The 20,462-nt window shown below is 40.9% G+C and overlaps 2 protein-coding genes across 3 annotated transcripts; one reads left to right on the forward strand and one right to left on the reverse strand.

Annotated features, from left to right (window-relative positions):
• The first annotated feature begins 596 nt into the window (after positions 1 to 596).
• Positions 597 to 10,094, forward strand: LOC146311652 (uncharacterized). Of its 2 annotated transcripts, none has more exons than XM_084741173.1 (3): positions 597 to 823; positions 910 to 1,018; positions 2,401 to 10,094. In XM_084741173.1, exon 3 carries the CDS (start codon positions 2,519 to 2,521, stop codon positions 8,852 to 8,854), a length of 6,336 nt encoding a protein of 2,111 aa, XP_084597299.1. In that variant the 5' UTR covers positions 597 to 823; positions 910 to 1,018; positions 2,401 to 2,518; the 3' UTR covers positions 8,855 to 10,094. The 2 variants fall into 2 exon arrangements, with proteins under 2 accessions (XP_084597299.1, XP_084597300.1); XM_084741174.1 differs by having other exon boundaries at positions 913 to 1,018.
• Positions 10,095 to 12,160: 2,066 nt separating this feature from the next.
• On the reverse strand, positions 12,161 to 16,144 carry LOC146311653 (bone morphogenetic protein 2). The gene is made up of 5 exons (XM_084741079.1): positions 15,711 to 16,144; positions 15,302 to 15,441; positions 14,885 to 15,001; positions 14,567 to 14,726; positions 12,161 to 12,975 (listed from the first exon to the last, which is right to left on the reverse strand). Exons 1-5 carry the CDS (start codon positions 16,033 to 16,035, stop codon positions 12,560 to 12,562), a joined length of 1,158 nt encoding a protein of 385 aa, XP_084597205.1. The 5' UTR covers positions 16,036 to 16,144; the 3' UTR covers positions 12,161 to 12,559.
• Positions 16,145 to 20,462: the final 4,318 nt, after the last annotated feature.

Raw genomic sequence — 20,462 nt, forward strand, 5'->3', positions numbered from 1 at the left:
CTGGGAACCAACTCCAATTTTAAGCCAGCACCTTGGGTTCTAAGCCAGCACCTCCACTTTCTCCATTTAGGGAATGCACAGGGTCAGCCTTCACATGTGACCTCATCCATTGACTTCCTCTGACTCACAAAGGCTAACAAGTCAACAAAATACCTCATCCGCTTCAGCTTAATCTCACAGCAACAACAGCTGCATTGCTCCTAAAATGAGGCTACCCAGTCACACAACTTCATGTCCACAACACGGCCTTGTAAACAGAGCCTGGACAACAAGAATTGCCACAGTCGTGTCAGTCAGCAGACATATGCCCCCAGCCACCAAACTCCACTGGGACTATCATGCTAATCTGGAGTTGTGTGATGCAATGGGCTATATCAGAAAGCTAGTTTCCCTTGGTAACAGAGGCAAAATGAGTCAGAAGCTAAATGTTAGCCAGCGGTGCTGGCAACCAGGTAAGTGCACCTCACCTGTCTGTATTGTCTCCAACAAGACTGAAACAACTAATGCCTCTTCATTGACACTGTCATCCTTTCAAAGGTGCCTAACAGCAAAGAGAGGGTCCATGTGGGAGCCTATCGGCCCTCTCTGCTTAGTTACAAAAATAACCAATGACAGTGTCCATTTCATCCTGCTGGCCTGTCTTGCCCTGCCACTCGACACCCACTGGTTATTCCAACGTGAGCTAGCTAGTGGCGTTCTGTGTTGCTGCTCAGTTTGGCCACACAGACTTGTGCGTCTATTTTGGTGATCTTCTGAGCTCGCTGTCAGGACCCCGGCTACACCACTGCAGTTGAACATGGATCTGAGGGCTTGACTCACTTTGGTGAGTTTTCTTTGTTTCTTCAACTTTAAAAGAAAAAAAAGTTTGTTTACCATGAATGACATTTACTTATTAGAATTTACTCCCAGCAGGTGACTTTTGATTTCTGGATTTTTTGGATTCTACTTTGAGGATTTCTGTTTGATACCGCTGTCTAGATTGGACGGTTGCACTCAGCATGAAAGACCCATCACCAAGGTGAGGAGCAGTGTGATCATAAGGATGTTTACATGATATGAAACATATTGAAGGCTAGTGAACAGCATATAAAAGAGTTAAAGTTTTAGATTTCGTCTAAATATTAGTGACCACAAAGATAAACAGGATCATTTCAGTATTTCGATGCTATAAAATCATTACACAAACATACTTTCATATAATTTAAACTAATATCTACACTTCTATGAGGAAATTATAAAATTATATTCCAATGGGTGTGCCTTCATACAGTATAGTTAACCAGCCCACCTCATTCTTTGGGTATAAATACACAAGCAGATGCTGGGAAAGTACCGCAGTTGCTAACTGATCTCTGGCTATGAAAGCTTGAAGGCTGTTGGCAGCCAAAGTCTCCTGGAAAGCCAAAACATTCTTTAAGTCCAGACTTAAGATACAGTAAAGTCACTCAGTTCTAGCAGTTTACCTGGTTGTTAGGTTCTAGTGACAATAACATTAATAATGATAATGACAATGACAGTTTGTCTTATTGATTGTTGAAAACTCACCTACCTTTAATCAAATCATCCTAGAGTGTGAACATGATCTCGTGAAAGAAGAGACTGCTTTCTAACTATGTAGTTTTAACATACAGTTGCAGGCAAACACAACATCAGATCATCATCATTGGATGTCTGTGTATATTTGTCTAAATGATCCTCATCTGCTTATAAGGAGAGTCATGGTTTTGCAAATTGTTGAAGAGTTATCTGCTCGTGGCTATGCTCCCAGGTCAGGACATATAAATGGGTTAATGAGCTATTCTAAGACTTCACCCAGATAGCTAAAGTAAGCTACAGTAGAGCAGCTGCTGCTGAGGCGCTCTGTGACCAGTGTGATGATTTACATGAATTTCCTGCGCTCTGTGGTGTAAACCCACTGGCACGAATATTGTTCTAGAGCTTTGCAGAGGAGCTGCCTCTGTATCAAGCAAATTAATTCATTAATAGGGAAAAGATAAGGGTGCATTTGGGAGAGAAAAATGTGAAGTGTGGGTGTTTCTTTTGAAATGCACACATGAACAATGAAACAATGGAAATGTTTATCTTTACAAATAACATTGCTTTAAATGGAGTAGGAGCTGTTCTCATACCCAGCGACACTATGCTGAGTGCTCACAGGTTAAGGGACCATACAGTGCTTAAAATAGCCAAGCGCATGGTATGAAGTGTTTGTCTACTGCCTGCATAGTGACAGCATGGCTGAAGTCGGCACATGTCATGTACATAAAGGTCATCAGTCCAACTACAGAGTTCACAACCTTTTATAGTCATTAGACAAAATTTGTCTGTTGAAATGCACAAATGGTGAAATTTAAACTGCTTGTGAGGCTTGATGACACTGATTTCACTGTCTTTTTATAGGAGGTTTGCACATCCCACCATCTAAACTGGAAGAAATCCAAAGGATCTGCAGAGCTGCAACAACTGTAGCCGAGGCAAACCAGGTGATGCACGAGACAGAAAGAAAGCTGTTGACATCATGAGCTGCGTGGAAAAGCGACACATGAGCCATCGGATGGGAAGCATGCTCCACCACCGCTTCCCCAACGGCTTCACGGACTTGTTCATGGATGAGACCGATCGCGAGGTCAGCACTCTCACCGATCGAGCCTTCCGAAGTCTCTGCGTCGGAGATGACGCGGTTTACAATGACGAGTTCTTGTGCGGATACTCACCTTTCAGCTGCCACAAGCCACTGGCAGGGGAGCCTGTTAAAAAGACTAATCATAAGGAATCTAAAAAGCAAGGGCAAAGCAAAAATGACAAAAATTATGCTCAGCCATGGAAACAACAGCAACAGAAGAGTATATCCCACATGTCGTCTTTCCTCAAGGCATTAAGTGCCACAGAGGAAAGCTGTGAGGGCATGTTAATCAAAAATGGAGGTATGATAGACTGTAAGGGGGAATCTTGGGACAAGTCAGCACTTCGCAGCATCCAAAGAGAGCTATCGGAATTCTCCTCGGATTATCACACCAATCTCACAGATGAACGTTGCAAGAACCATCATCGACATCACCCTGGTGATGGTTCATCAAACAAAACGGGCAAAAACGTTCCCTCAGGAAAATCCTCAAAGATGAAAAATGGGAAAACAACTGTCAAACTAAGGAAACTTAACATCAAAAACTTTTTCCTCCACAGTGAGTTCAGCCCTTTCCAAACATGGAGAGATTTTAATCGGTTCCCATTTGGCCAAGAGGACACAGTTCTCCCCACAGATAATATCCCTAAATGGTACGACTTGCCTTTTTACAAGGAGCTGACAGAGGCACACAGAAAAGAGACTCTGCATACAGAGGAGACGCAAGCATGCCAGAAAGTGGCAGTTGAGCCCCCTCCTCTCCCTGCTCCTAAACCCATCCCTCCCCCTCCTCCGCCAAAGGTACTGCCCAAGCCCTCAGCTACTCCGGCTGAGAAGAGGTGCTCATCAGAAGGAGGGGATGGGAGTGCTGCCCCCTGGAGGCGCAACAGGTCCAGGGCAAAAAGTGTGATTCCACTAAATCAGGCTGGGACACAACCTCAGGAAAACAGTTCAAAAACAGCGGATGAAAGTCTATTTTTGGTCAAAAAGGATGTCAGATCTGTGGAGGTGAAAGCGATTGAGGAGGTCAGCTCTGTGGCATCTACTCCGTTCAGCATCTGCCAGCTGATGACTCCCCTCATTCCCTCAAGGCAACCGACAGAAACATCAGAAATCCTCCAAGGTGTCCTTTCACCCTCTGCCCTTGACCTTCCACTGAGACCACACTCTGAGGCCAAAGTGACCCCTGAACCTCCGGTCAAGCGGGACAACTACAAATCACTTGCCTCTAGCATCCTCTTCAACCTCAAAGACAACAGGAAAAGGGTGAAAAGCCGCTACAGCCCGCCTAAATTCAAGACTTTAGAGGTGCCTGAGAATGGCTCTCAATCTCCACAATCAGATTATGTCAAACATCCACAAGCTGGCTCTGAGGGTAATGCATCTGGCTTAAGCACTCCAGCCGTTTTAAAAGATGGACAGACAGTTTGCAGTCCTGTTTTGGAATCTAACAGCAGCCCAATCGTTGAGCTTACTAAGATTGATGCTGATCAACCTCTTTCAGATGATTATTTGTTATCAAATCTACTGCATACTAAAACAGGGCTTGGTGAGGAGAATCCCATCTCTCCCTTTATACAATCGAAAAAGACTAAGGATCCCATGGCTAAAAAGCAAAACTACCCTTCGCTGAATTTGTACAAGAAAGCCAGCCCTGTTGACAGTGATATGAAATATCTTCAAGTCCCTCTGAGCACTGGTGCTCCTGTACACATAGACCAACCAGCTGAAACATATACACTTTCGCCACTCATGCTAAACAAAGATCTGTCTCCAAATGCACTGCCAACAAACACAGGGCTCTCACCAGACACTTTAAATATCAACAAAGATTGGTCACCCATAATTTCACCCCACGCACTTGAGAAAGAAGAGTTGTCATCAACTGTGGCAGTGGGGAAAAGACCACCAAATGTACCAGACAAACCCAAACAACCTCCAAAAGATGTAAAAGAAAAATACTTTGGAGCACAGCCAGTCAGTTCTAAAGAAAAAGATACTAGTGGCCAACCAATGAGTACAAAGGATGTGATCAGAGCAGCAAGGGAAGCAATTAATGCAGCCAAAAATAAAGCTCTGTCTGCAGCTCAGTCAGATAACATCAATAAGCCCATTTCCGACATAGAAGAAACGAGGGAGAAAGAAATGGACAAAATGGTTGCCTGTTCAAAAGAAAGCAGCAGGAGGGAAAGTTCAGTCCCAGAAAACAACAACATTTCATCTCAAGGTAGAAATGAAGCAACACTGGTCAGCACAAAAATTAATGTCAAGAAAGAGCCCCCGCCAGTTCCAAAGAGAAATTTTGTTAAATCTGATATTCAACTTGCTCTTGACCAACATCAAACGAATAATGTTGACAAACTCGCCAACGGTGATTCGACGGATGCAAAACTAGATTTACCAACAAATGAAAATGAATCTGTGCAGAAACAAGGCAAACCAAAACGTATCTTCTCAGCCAGACAGAACAATTATATAAAATGTCAGAGATATTCAGCGACAGATGATGAACATGGAGAGGACTTTGAGGAAGGCGATCTGAAAGTGAACACAAGGATGGAGACTGGAGAGGAGATGAGAGAAATAAGAGACAGCGAGCATATAATTAGTGATTTGCATGCTTTAAAAGAACTGGAGAGAGCAAGACTCGGTGATCGTTTTCTCGATAACGCGAAGAATAAATTAAGTGTCATTAATATAGATGAGGAGACAAGGGCTAAGAATGATTTGATCTCAAGAGAGCTAAGGAATATTAAGAAGGGTTTTCTGTCTATGAGAGGGAACACATTGGCCAAGAGGGAACTATTTGCAAATAAAGAGAAGGAGCAGAACAAGCATGAGGTTTTTACAAAGATAGACAGTAACGTCATAGTAAACAAAACACTTCTCAATGACAATTACGACAAAGCCAAGATGGCGCTTGAAGAGATTATCTCAGAAAGGGAAAAGAGAAAGAATAAAGTCACCGAGAAGGATGCAAATACAATGTTTGACCAGAAAGCCAGCGATGAAAGTTGTGTAACAAGGGTACAGGAACGTAAAAATTCTATAAAAGATTCTGTGATGGAGGCCAAGAAAACACTAAAAGACAATGATTTAAAAGAGAGGTTAGGTGATTTGAGAGATCACAATCAAATGAGACAGATCCTGTCGCAAACTGAACCTGGGCTTGGCGAGACTCACATATCAGGTGGTAGGATGGCGCTACCTGGCATGGACAAGACTGGCCTAAACACAGTCCTACAAATTAAATCTAACCATGATAAACTAATTGATAATCCTAGCTATGAATCAGAGGAGGTAAATTCGAGACTTATAGTGAGACAGATTTCTGAGGAGAGCGGAGAAAGTCTAATAAACCAAACTGAAGGCAAAAGGGGAGATATTCCTCCTGTTCCTCCAAGGAGCAAAAAGAGTGGCAACAGAAGAGATGGAAGCATGACTAGTTTGAAAGACGTAGGTCTAGCCGAAGAGGATATCTTTAACAAAGACGGAAAACATGAAAATGGTGAGGAACAGTTAGAAGAGATAAGGCGTACAGCGACCAAGAAACAAGAAGTTGAAACTGACTCGTCCATAAAAGAATCTGTCCTCAGTCAAAGTGAACCCCGCGCTGATAAAGAGAGATGGGATGCAGTAAATAATGCTAATTCAAAAGTCATTACTGCAACTGATTCAGTTACATTTGAGCCAATTTCACCTTCAACATGCCCACAATTTGAAAATAGATTGTTTTTATCACCAGAGTTTAGAGGGAATGAAAAGAAGGCAAATAACTTGCAAGCAGATATGAGCCCCATTACAGAAGCCACATTTGAAAACAGTAATGACAGGTCAAAGGAAATACATAAGGTAAAGCGGAGGGCTCCTTTAAAACCAGACCACTTAAGCACATTAGACAATGTAACTAACAATTTAGTGGCAGAAGAACCTGACAAAATAAATAGAACTAGTGAGGAATTAAATGTTGATGCAGAGGCGTCTGAAATCCCCAGGAATATAATATCACCCTTACTATTGGTAAATGGTGTCAGCATCAATCAGAGCCCACCTGATCAGGCCAGCTTGTCTTCAAAATCATCCTACTTCTCAGTGGAAAGTGCACTGCACAGAAACACTGAGAGTGAGACAAATATTTACCACTCTCTGGAGAATTTGATTGGAGAGGTGGACGAGGTTGATGAGGTGATAAGGAATATTTCACAGAACACAAAACCGGATTCAGACAGGACAGAAGTGGAATATTATTCTTTAAGTGATCACGAAAGCGAACCGGAGGTTCTGAAGCGGCCGATAATATCTCCTCAAAAAGAGCCAGAAGTACCATCAAAGGACAGCAAAGAAAGAGGAAATACCACTACAGATCAGAGGTCAACTCATGATGAAAATAATCAGACACCAATCTCACCCAGCAACACTTTCTCACCACCTTTGGGGATCCCTGCCTTATTTAAGGTCAAGGACAACACTTTCAGCAATAAGTTGAAGAGGACTGTCCAGCCCTGGTCACCGAGAGGGAGTCTGAGTGGTTCAGAGAGGGGAGAGGAGGAGTCACATCCAGTAAAGGAAAATTCAGAGCTCCCTCCAGCCAATGAGCCTGTAACCCGTGATAGCACACCAGTCCCAGATGAAATCTACAAACCTAAAGAGATTCCATTGAACAGTTCACCTCCCCCACTGCTGTCTCCTTCAAATGTGCAAAATGAAACCCCAAAGAAACCACAATTTGGAGAGTTCCTCACTGTCCCACAGGAGGAGGACAGATTTTCTGGGGTGAGTCCATCATCTGAAGGCGTGGAGAGCTTAACAACCAGTACAGTCGACACAGCTGATGAATCAGGAGTGAACGCTGGAGAACGTGAAGTGTTAAAGGTTCCCAGTGAACGGTCTGGGTCCACCTGCAGCGGTAATGAGAGCCAAACAGGTCTACCCAAACCACCGGCTGTCTTGCCAAAATCTGAAAAGGCTGTTCTCAAAGCCATGAAGCTGACAAACAGAAGGATGAAGAAGGAGGAGGCCCAGAAGTCCCCCCACAAGTCAAGTTCACAAAGCAGCAGCAAACATAGAACAAACATAGATAGACACAAGAGTGACAAGTCTGAGCACAAAAGAACCACCAGCAGCAGCAGACATAGCAAAAGCAGTGAGAGAAAACACAGAGAAAAGACTGAAGATGATCACGGTCACAGTGAAACCCATAGTAAAAACGCTGATGATCGGAGTGAACGAGTACTTCATGAAAGAGGAGGCAACAACAGTGAAAACCACCATCGCAACAGAACAGACATCGGTAGCAAGACCCGGCGACAGAGCCATGAGTCGGTGGAAAGCAACAACCAGAACAGTGAAGCACCACCCAGCGTTGCAACAGAGAGGCCAGGTCGCAGCAGCAACAGAAGCATTCGAGAGAAACCAGATCAAAGACCCTACAGTAGTGATCGGATTATCAGTAATGTACCTGTGTACAAAGCTCACATCAGTGAGAGATCCCCATTGGACAGGCCATTCAACCGATCACAAAGCATTGACAGGTACTTAGGAGAGAAAGTGGAGCGCAGGCTCAGCGCTGACATGTCAGTCAGTGAGAAGCTCGATCCAAGAACCCAGCGCATTGAGAAATCCATCATGGATGAGCTTCAGCAGAGAGGCCGAGCCAAAGAGAAGGCGAGCAGGGACAACCCGTTGAGAAGGAGTCACAGTATTGACACTTACAGCACCGAAGCACCTCACCCTTCAACCCTGTCCCGCCAGTCAAGCCACACCAGCCAGCTTTCTCGCCAGTCCAGCATCGAGCACGCCATTGTTACACAATCCTTTCCCATGACCCAACGCAAGCTCCTCCAGGATCCAGACTCTGGGCAGTACTTCTTTGTAGACATGCCCGTACAAGTCAAGACGAAGACTTTCTTTGATCCTGAAACAAGAAGTTATGTGCAGCTGCCAGTCCAGCCGCCAGAGGGTGCAGTTCCGCAGGCATCCCCCTTGGAGGTCTTGACCCCACCTCTGGTTGTTTACCACAGCTTTGTCCCTGTGCCTTTGTCTCCAATGGCTCAGAAAGCTACCATCCAAGCCCCTCACATAGCACCGGAGGAGTTTGAGCAGAGACAACTAGAGAGGTCAGGGCAAATGCACTGTAAGGAGAGACATCCATATTTAGAGCCTGTCTACGGTCAACACGACCACATGATAGGAGAGTTTCTGGGCACTGAGGAGCTGGACTGTCCGAGCTGATAGGCCCTTTGAAAGGAAAAATCCCCCTTCGCTTATGCGGTTTTGTATTGTGGTGTTCAATGCATTCCAGGGATTATTTTGTGTTCTTGTGTTGTTCACGTTTTTGTTTGGGTGTTCCCACCTTCACAGCACCTAGTCTACTATTACTCTAGGATTACACAAGGATTTCAAGCAAGAAACATTTCATTGATGATTTTCTCTGTATTTGATTGCTGAATGCTGGTACAACATGGCAACTCCAGAAGCAAGTCATCAAAATATCTTCTGCTGTTGATGAAGCTGTGATGGACTTATTTCAACAGGATGTTTGCCCTGTTAAATACAGAAAAAGAAAAACACCATGAGCAACAAAATGGACCCAGAAATGCAAGGTGCACTGCAAATACCAGTTTAATTTTGAACAGTGTTGAAGTGTTTCAGGGTGGATTTTTTCCTTCAAGGCTTTTCCTTCAAGGTTTTTTTTCCTTGTATTGCTTTACTTGCCTTAACTTAAGTAAGTAAGTAACAGAAGCTGTGCGGGCTTTGTGAAGCTACTGAGGCCTCGATCAGTTTTGTGAAGGGGTTTGACTCGAGGAGATAATTAATTCTTTGAATGAATGATAGTCGTCACATGCTGGGTTGACAGATTTGTGTGAGATAATGTGCAATTTGTGAGAAAGATGAAAGGGACATGGATGATCCATGTACATACTGTATTTAAGTGTAAACAGAAGAGGGTCAGATTGAATGTAAATGTTGAATATTTATTGTAAATGCTGGGAGTTTGTTATATACATCTACAGTGGTATCGGGGTCTCCACTGCTTTTAATGTATTTTGCCTTTTTGTTTTATTACCTGCAAAGTTTATTGCCTTGAGATTTCTTTTTTCACCTGACAGTTTGAAGTCACTTAAGTTATAATTAGAGATACTTGAAACAAATAGAATTCATTCAAAAATGTCTTTGATTTGTATGTTATTGATTTCAACTGAGTCCACGCAACTAAATTTTCGGAACATTTTGCATGCTGACATTGAAATTGCAGTTGAACGTGTTTGTGTTTATACAACACAAATTTCATTTATACCGTCTAAGAGCTTGAACTGGCATCATTGCAATGAATGTTTTTTGATATGTGGAGGATGTGAATGAGAATTGGTTTCGCAAGTTTGTTGTATTCGGATTTTTCTAAACTAGAATAAAGCAGGGCTGTATCGTGTCTGTGATCCATTCCAATAAAAAAAAGAACTGTTGTTACAGACTTTCATTGCACTAGAGTTATTAATATCACTGCAGCGTCATTCCTCACGTCTAATCAAATGATATTCCAAACAACTAAACCTGTCTTAAAAAATATAATGATTAGGACTGTTAAAAGTAGTGATTGCTTTTTGTATAATGCTCCCAGCAAGCAATGAAACTCTTCATGTTCACCATCATTTATTACCAGTGGGCATTAAACTCCCTGATTAATGAAAAATTATCAATTCAAATGATTGAACAATTATTCTACAAGGATGCTTTTATTTAGAAAAGTGGTTAAAGTGGTTTTATAATCACCCTCATTTAAGATTTGTGTTTTTTAGTCAGTTTTTCCAAAATATAATCACCGTCTGATCCACATACAGCAGAGTAACATGATGGAGTGGCTTCAACTATAACTCAATCTCGCCATCTGGTGGTCAGTTACTGTACTGCAGGAGTGAACGAGATAAACAGCCTGTTTCTTTTATATACTAGTCAGCACAATTATACCAATAAGAAGTTGAAGACAAAATGCAGAATGAGTCAAGATGAAACTTTTAATTTTCTTAATAACTGTTTTGAATTATAGGCCCTCGAGGGACATTTCTTATTCACCATCCAGCTACGTAGTGTTTGGTGTAAATGTGTTAAAAATATTTTATTGAGATTATGACTGAAGGTGGTGCTGCACTTGATTACATTATATTTAGAGGTGTTTCTGCTTTTTTCCAAACATGAGGCAGAATATTAAACATGCTTGAAAATAATAAAGGGCAGTACGACCTCAGTGCTAATTTCATTAATAACATAATTTCATTAATGACTCAATAACAATACCAACAAAAAATGAATCTCATAACCATTATAAAACTTTATGACCAAACACTTGTATTGGATTCCAGTAAGTTATACATGTGAATCTAATAAAGTAGCCACTGAGTGTATGTTACAAATATAGGCTGTGAATTTGTTTATATTCTGTTTCCATCTTATTTTATTTCATGCCTTTTCGGTTTTACATTTCACCACCTTTTTGACTTGTGGTATAATAACTAATCTGTGCCCCTGTGTTTTAAAATTGTAACCATATTCAGATGTGATCAAGAGGGACTGGATTACCCAATCCAAATTCCTGTTTGGAGGGTGTAAACAACAGTCTAAATATAACACTCAGATGTAATCAAATCCAAGTTTTGCCATCCAAACAAGTTAAAAACTTTGTCAGAGAAAAGACATGACCATAGGTTTTTTAGGTTTTTATAACACCTTACCATGGGCTGGTAAGGTGGTACCGTCACCTTCAGAAGACCTTAAGGTGAGTCCACAGGGTCCCAGTAAAATAAAATTCAGCTTAAGTTAAAACTTAGTCTTTGAAAAGTCTGAAAACAACTAGACCTATGTTATGTGTTTTGCTGAATTGTGTATCAGAATGATAAGGTCCTGGGAAATCTGTAATTTTTTAGTTCCAATAGAGAGGCAAAGTCCCTCCCAGTCCCATGTTACCTGGTACCTTACTCCTGAAAAGACGTACAGATGTTTTTCAATTTTAAGGAGAATTTTAATAAAGATAGTCATAGGTTTGTCATCCTACCCTTAGTGTTTTATCCAGAAACTCCTGGTCCTTTTATCAGCCAGGCAAAGAAAGACAAAGTAAGACCGGTTGTTGTGTGATTACATCCCAGGATGAATTAAGGTCCGACGGTTGCCCACTGGAAGGGGAGGGCCTTGATATACATAGAGAATGGTTGAGAAATAAATGCTATAGTGGTTTTGATGCAGAATAAAAATGCAACACCCTGTTTACATGTGTTTGTTCACATGTCAGTCTTGACCTGACGAAAATGGTGGCGATGTCAAGACCAGTGCAGTGTCTGCATACACGTGTCTACGGGAAACACCAGAGGATACATCAAACAGTTGAGGAGGGACGCCAATGAACATGACTAACTATAACATGAATAAAACTTTAATACATTAACTCGTCCGTGAGCAGAATTTCAAACTAGATTTTCATCTGCAAAGATGGTTGTTTCACAATGCAGATTCCCATGATTCCATGCTACTTCACGTCATCAAAGTCCATTGTTTGTTATTGTTTTTATTGAGAGACCCCTAGTGGTAGAAATTACATACTGAATGTTTTAAGTAACTTCCCTACTAACCTGCAGCAAATAGAGCATTATTAACGCATGACTAAAAACAAAAATCTTAACTAAGGATATTTTAAAACGCTATGTTTTTAACTCTGGTATTCAGATCTGTTGTGAATCTTTTTGGGCATCGTTTGAAAAGTAAAAAGATTTGGAATCCCAAGACTTAACTAGACAAAGGATCACTGATTAATAGTTGAGAAATAAATATTTTATTTCTCAAAATAATACAATATTTAAATATATGAATGAAAATACAGTGTTTTATTCAAGCAAACCATCATCTCCCTCATTGTCCCAGTGTTGTAAAGTGCAGGGAGCGCACAGCCAGTCAGTGACAGCCGCAGCTCAACGCCACCATGTCGTCATACTGCTTCAAAACCACGTTCTCCTCATCGTCAAAATATAACAAACTGATGGACTGGAGTCTGTCAGGAACGCAGCAGGGCGCACCCACTTCATCACTGGAGAGCTTGAGTGCGTTCATGATGGAGCGCACCGTGGCGTGGTTGGTCGCTCTGAGGTTCCCACCGAGGGGGAACGGGCAGGAGCCTTTGCAGTGGTAGGCGTTGTATCCCCGCGGAGAGATGATCCAGCCAGACCAGCCGATCTCCTCAAAGTCAACGAAGAGGGGGACTCGCTGGCAGGACTGGGAGCGGCTATGGGGCGAGAAATCTGGAGATGCACGTCGTTTCCTGCTGCTGTGGTTGTTGAGCTCAGGAGCTGCAGCTGCAGGCTGGGATTGTCCTATGGAAAGAGGAATATGATAATATTTAACATTTCATCATTCATAAAACTATTTCATTTTTGAGCAGTTTAATTGTTTGAATTCAAACAAAATGTTAAGTTTCAGAGCAGTGATCAAAACTTAAAAGTCTTAAGTTGATTAAACTGTTAGAGGAACAAGATAAGTGACATGTGACTGAGTCATGTAATATAAAGATAATGGATAATGATGGAGTGAAAAAAGATTCACATAAGTTCAGTAGAATCAACAGGTTTAATTCAATCTCAACAGCACAGCATATAATTGATTGCAAAGATTCCTTAATCTTCTTCAAGTCCCCCTATTTAGCATTTATAAACACTGTATATGAATAAAGGGTTTATAACGCACTTTAATGTAAGAATCTAATAACATTTAAGTATAATGTAATTCAAGTGCGCTTTGCCTTGGCTCTGTTATTAAGCTTTAGGAAATCTAGCCAGCGACGGGAGATTCGGTTTCACTTTAAAGGTACAGTAAGTGATTCTGAAGAAAGATGATTGATTGTTGAGCCTCATTCCCAAATCTAAGTATCTGACAACCAGGGAAAAAGACTCAACAATCAACGATCTTTCTCCAGAACTGGTTGCAGCACCTCCAAAGTGATACCGATACCAGTGGAGTACTTCAGTCATATACTTCACGCCACAGGTGTGTAGTATAGCTGTACTTTGTAGAATTTTGTTGACATGATGAGCTGCCAACCCTATCAAATACACCACACTCAGCTTCACCACGCCACAGACTGAATCTGAGTACAAACAGGATCGAATGCCAGAAGAAGTTTGGATATGACTTGGTGTTGGGCTATTTTGGTCGATAACTTACAGATGTGGCAAGCAAATCTGAAGAAAGGTAGTTGATTGAGTCTCATTCTCAGGTCGTCAAATTCTGACGTTTTGCAAATGAGACTCTATAATCAAATATCTTAGCGACCTGTGACAGGCTAGATTTTCTATAGCCTAAAAACAGAGCCAAAAAGAGGAGCAGACATCTAGTTTTCACTCAGACAATTTAATATATTACATTTGAAGGTTATTATGGAACTTTCCCTGGTGACGAGGCAAAAATAAACTGCCTACCCCAGTTTTAAAGGTATCGAGTACCAATACCCAGCCCTCATATAGTAACACACAGTTGTTAAACATTAAACATTTTATTGCTATATTCCATTATACTGTTATAAATGCTGGTATATTGTTTATAATTGCTAAATCAGGGGACTTATACTGTTAAAGTGTATTGATAAGCAGCAGCCTCTATAGTTAGTTGATTAAGAATAACGTAAGCATTGTTATTGCTCTAGCTAACAGAAGAAGAAAGTTGGGTTGGGGGTGATCCTGATATTCATGTAAAGTGACATTAAATAAAAAATGTCATGATTAAAAAAAGCATTATGGAATATAACTTGGCATGATGTGTTACTGGGAAAAATGTCATAGAATAAAACACATTTTTGAAACTAGAACTCTGCTGCTGAAATGCAAAGTTAATGCTGATAAATTACCCTCTCTTGGCCCTGCTCAGTTTCTGCCACTATGTAACACACTCAGACCACAACCATGGCCTTACCCAGGAATGATTCGTTTGCTGCTCCTGTCCTCTCGTCGTCTGAGAATATGACCAGGTAGGCGTTCATGTCTGTCACTGACTCCATCCAGTCACCAGAGGGAAGTGTGGTCACTACAAGGATGCCATTATTCTCCTGGCTGTTGAGGATCCACTTTGACACCTGACATCCAGAACATGATCGAACAGGTTAAACACATCAACAACTTCATTATATATAATTACTGAATACAAAATACAAATATTTGTGGATAAATGACCAGTTTTTTTATAATAAGACAAAAATCACAACAAATTAAAGTACAATAGGGGGTTTGTTACCGTTTGAGTGACATTGAAGACTTCCCACCCCTGTGTGTAAAGGGGCACCAGTCTGGAGGTGATGAGGTTTCCTCTCCATGGCTTCACTCTGCTATCCAGCACTTCATATAGATCCACCTGGACAGTCACGACAGAAAGCTGATAGTTGACTAAACTGTGTCCATAACTGCAGTTTCTATCAGCACTTGCTAACTTGAGTTAAAAGTATACACCTACATTTCTGCAGACACTAAAGCAAGATGACTTTTGATTTGGTCAGTGTGGCAAATTACGCAGTGTTGCAAATACGCCCCAAAATACTATTCGGAATAATAGAGTTATCTCTGGTGATGTTTGCACTTTGCACGAGTTAAGGAATACACAATTAAACACCTCAATGAGAACAGATTATAAGAAGTCACACAAAGGGTATTTTACCTTATAGAAATGAGGCCCAAATGACTTTCCGAGGTAAAACTTTTGTTTCCTTCTGAACCAGCGGAACTCCGCTTTGATCATTCTCTCGTCTCTGCCGAAAGACGACAGATTGAAGAAGTGAAACCTCTCCCCAGTATGACCTGTCAACGGAAACATATCGAACACATCTTTAAAATAATCTTCTGAAAAACACACGTCACAAAAACTTTAATACAATCTGTTTAACTGGAACGCTAACCGCGCGTGATCGTGCGTAATCGCACGCCTGGATACAAATTACGCACACTAATCCTTAAGATTTAGTGTTGTTGTTTGGTCAAACGTTAACTTAAATCAGGTAAATATATTTTCCAAAACATATTCTCACAAAACATTTGTGGCAGATGTAAGTTTGGTAGATTTTACTCACCTTTATCCTCGAAGCTCCGCACTATATTTCCTTCCAAAATCTCCTTCTGGCTTTTTGGAGTGCCATCGGACACTGACACCGCGTTAAAAAGATCCAACATAAACTGAGGCGCCTTCTTGTGAGGAGCCACCGCTGGACCCCGAGGTAAATCCTTCAGACGGACTAACGCGTCCAGTTTCTCCTTCACCCTCTCCGTCGCATCCAAACCGTCCTGCTGCCGCCCCGCCGTCCCTCTGTCCAGCGGGATAGCGAGCGGGCTGACGCATCTCAGCTGGAAGGCGAGGACGAGCCAGAGGCGCAGCAGCCGAAGATCTCCTGCTGTCATGTTAGAGAGGTTGGACTGAGCTGCTATACCTGTGGGACGGCGGGTGATAAGGGCGACCCGCAGCCTTTGATGACAGGCTGTCCCCCTGTATTCAGCTAACACCAGGAGATGATTGGGCCGTGATTGATGGTGGTGGAAAAAACACACAAAGGAAAGGTGCAAATGACCCGAGAGTCAGCTATAAAGATAAAAAAACAAATAAATGACTAATTTCCCTTAATTTGTATGTTCAGGTTACAGTAGGTTAGAGGCCATTTGGCGCATCTGACCCGTTCAACCAAGTGGAATTTTATCCAGAAGCAGAGACATGTTTGCAGAGCTGTGGGAGGTTTTTAAGTCTTAAAGATCATCTAAACAGCGATAAATCTTTCTAATAAGAATAACTATAAAAACTGCTATCTTACAAAATCGTGTGAGAAATAACCCCTTTGACCTAATAAAGTCCTTTTCGGGGAGACTGGGAGCCATTGAAACATTTTTTTAACATATTCCTTCATAACTCACAGACTACTTAAAGCTACTACAAGTAATTTTTAACTGGTTATGAAACAGTATCAATTTAATATTGTAACTTCTACAAGACCGACATGAGTTAATGAGACTATCAGCAATAAGATTGGCTTTTTCTATAATTATCATTATTAATGTCTGCCATTGGGTGGGAGACATGGATGAAACAATGTGTTTACATTTTTCCAGGCAAAGTTACAGTGAGTAGAATGATAGCCAGTTAAAAGGAAGTGGAGGCAATTTTTTATTTACATAATTTTATATTTTGTGGATACTGCAAAGAAAACACTACTGCTTTTGTCCACAGGGGCCTCCAAAATCAACAAAATATGGAAGCTCCATGTGGTAGCTTTAATACATTTTTGATATAAGAAACATATAGGCTAATTAATACTACAACCAATGTATTTTCACCAATAAAGACAAAAATATATTAAATTTAATGCAATATGTCAGAGTGTTACAATCTCTGCCTGGGCCACTGTAGTTACTTAAGTAACCACTATTACTATTATGAATTGCTATTACTTAGTAATATTTCTATAAGAATGGGCAACTGTTCTAGTGGTAACTGAATTTTAATTATTTGAATTGAAGGTAATTTTACATTTAAGTTTAGTGAAATATGTTTATTTTCTGACAGAAACGTATTTCAACAAATACAAACAAGGTGCTGACACTGGGCCACGTGTCCACAGTGTTCCAGGTGCAGCCATGTCATATGCTAGCTAGCAGCACCTATATTAGCACAATTTGTTCATGTTAACTTACAACCAATAACCTAGGCGTAAAATTGACACAAGTTTAAATTTGCAGTCAGCTAATCTTTAGACAGCAGAAGAATACTGTACATCCAAATAGCAACTCTTATATCTCAAAATGTTTTTTTTTTTTTTTTTTTTGTTGCTGAAAACATCTATCTGCTGAAGCAAAATGATCCTGCTCCTGTTACACAGGCAGAGAGAGAATCCTACTGAGCATGTACAGAATGAGTGGCATAATTCCAGCTTGTTTCTGGTTGGAGTAACTGACTGTGTTACACTAGGCCCCATGTAACAACTGCTCCTGGTCTCCCCTAATACTGAATATGGATTGAATAGATAAAAAATGGAAATAGTGAATAAATACATATCAAAATGTTGTATACAAATATGTGTCAATAGAATAGGTTGTGATAAATAAATCTAACATTATTTATGAATTATTCAGTTAATAGTATGAGGGATTATGGATTGGGAGCAGGTTTTTTTTTCCACACTGCATAATTACAGTTGTTTTATAATAGGGAGCAATTTGCGGGCCAACCAAATAAAGTTACCCCATTATGATGTTTTGTCGCCGGTGATCCACATCATGTGTTTCTCGGCCCAGTTTTCTGTTATCAGCATGAGTCCAGTTGCAAGAGAGCAAACGAACAGCCGAGCCGTGACGCAAATGAAGCGCGTTTTCTAAAGCTGCTTGTTAATGCGCACATTTCCACTAAACGCAGCCGGTCATCGTGTACCCCCCCCCCCCCCCCCCCCCAATCCTCCGTTACTGTTTGGCCAGTGACTCAGAGTTAACACCGAAATTAGCATGACATGTTTATTGCTCTGTTAAGATGTATCCCAGATGATCTCCTAATCAATCAGGTCGAACAAAAGGGATCAAATTCCCAAGATCATCATGCTGATCAATAAGCCGCCCCCCCCTCCCCCATTGTTAATCAAATTCATGGTGATTACACAGGAATGATGATCCCCTCATTTAGGGGCCATTACTCACGTTTTAAGGCCCCCAAAGCCTGATCTCTCCTGTATCACCCAGGAGCCACGCTGTCAGATAACCCTCAGGATAGATTATAGCTATAAACACTGTAAACAGAAAGACAGCAGGAGATCAAATGATGATTGGATTTGCTAAAATAGAACTTGACTTTCTCTGCATTTCATGCTTCTTTGTTGTTAAAGGTCAAGACCACACTTTTAACTTCCTTATCTGGAAGAAAAAGTTGGAGAAAGTATATGCGGTGACTTAAATGCTAATGACAAACCTCAGGGTTTATATCAAAAAGAGAAACTAAACTAATGTCATGCGATACAGAGGAAGCCACTACTAAAGGACATGTGTGATCATGTTCCTCTGCACATGTGTGTGACATCTGGCACGTGAACGTATAGGCTGTGACACAGCTGCTGAGTGTGGGATGTCCTCAAATGTTTACACTGACCGTGTGCTGATCACAGATAGACTTAAAGGGAAGCCCTCTGACGTAGATGCAGAGCTTCGCCTAACAGCCGAGGACAGACAGATGACAGCGGCCTGTGCATATGGCTGAATTTACAGATATACAGTAATCTCCAAAATGGTGCTGGGAGCTGTAGATAGGAGTTCCTGTTGAGGATTTATGCAGAAAAATACACAGTAGGGGAGAGCGGGGAGTGTTGGAACACCGGGTTAGTCATAACACTGTAACTGAACAAACACAGTATATTCTTGCAATGTTGCGATTGTCACATATCAGCTGTGATGCACCATTTGTGTCACGGCAACATTGAAGTTACAACTTTACCATTAGTTAAATTGCTGCTACATTGTTGAAGCATTACAATATAACAAGTTTTCTGTGGTATTATTGCAATGTCTGTGAAATCCTCTGCATGACATTTCCTGTAGTTTTTTTTTTGTGTGTGTAATGACGTAGCTGCAACGTTGCTAAAATGTCACAACACATCACAATGTTACAACATACACGCAACATTTAAAACTAGAAACAGAAGTAATGAAAGGACGCCCAAATCTGTTTAAATAGATCTGAACGTCAGAGTTGAAAACGTGCCGTTTTGACAATCTTTAATTGATGCAAGGGGTCTCTCAATAAAACAGCTGCAAAAGACGGACTTTGATGACGTCGTGAAGTAGCGCGGGATCATGGGAGTTTGAAACAACCACCATCGCAGATGAAAATCTATCTGACATGACTCAGGCAGAAATCATGCTCACACTTTGATATCTAATATCACAAGTAAATATTAGATAGCATAATCGTTCAGCCCTAATAGAGAGGTGTGATCACTTCAGTAACACTGCTCCCTCACCTCATTCACTGTCTACCTCACTCGTTCACTGAGCAGCAATTTTGAATGGTGCGTTCACAAACAATCATGCATTTAATAGAAGTACATTCTCATATTTATGTTATGAATTATTGTCCTAAGTGATGGCTGGATCTGGAGTGTAGGAAGTTCAGGACTTTTCACATATCCAGACATAAATTATCAGCACATAGTTAGGGTTAGTGACCACATGGAGACCCAGCAGGATGTACTGCAACTGTTTAAATGAAATTGGTTTTAAAAAAAACATTTTAACTTTTAACTTGTTGAAATCTGACAGGCACAGACACTCATAACATTAACAATGTCTCAGCATTACTTTCTCAGATCTCCAGCCGACTCAGACCTCATGTCTTCTGCTTCTTATCTCCTGTACATCACTAACTGGGTTTTCACCTGCTACAGGAGAGATGCAGTTCTCCAACTTGGACAGCAGATGGAGCTATTGATTTACACATGGAGAAGAGCTGGAGCCTCATTTTCAGTGATGGAGAGAATTAAAATCATATATTGCTGCACAAGTTAATATGCTTATATGCGTCATTTTTAAAATTATCACTTTTTACATATGAAAACCATGAATGCTTCAAAAAAATGATGTGACTTTCAGGATTTAATATTTTCATGGTGTTTTGAAGTTTGGTTGGATAAGCCCATTGTGGCAGTAATAACTATCATTAATATAATAACTAACAAATAATGTAATAACATTTCTGAACCAATAAGGTAATAACTTAATGCACCTCAAGTAATAAGTTATTACATTATGGACTGGTTATTACATTATTAGCTGGGTTAAAAAAAATCATTAAAAATGTACGG

This window comes from Lutjanus erythropterus, chromosome 17, assembly GCF_056507025.1.
Source record: "Lutjanus erythropterus isolate fLutEry1 chromosome 17, fLutEry1.hap2, whole genome shotgun sequence".
Taxonomy (NCBI): domain Eukaryota; kingdom Metazoa; phylum Chordata; class Actinopteri; order Lutjaniformes; family Lutjanidae; genus Lutjanus; species Lutjanus erythropterus.

Coding starts and splice junctions, on each gene's coding strand:
- LOC146311652 (XM_084741173.1), top strand. CDS start 2,519: ATGAGCTGCGTGGAAAAGCGACACATGAGCCATCGGATGGGAAGCATG.
- LOC146311653 (XM_084741079.1), bottom strand. CDS start 16,035: ATGACAGCAGGAGATCTTCGGCTGCTGCGCCTCTGGCTCGTCCTCGCC. Junction 15,002..15,301: donor TTGGGCCTCATTTCTATAAG/GTAAAATACCCT, acceptor GTGACTGTCCAG/GTGGATCTATATGAAGTGCT. Junction 14,727..14,884: donor TCTTCAATGTCACTCAAACG/GTAACAAACCCC, acceptor TCTGGATGTCAG/GTGTCAAAGTGGATCCTCAA.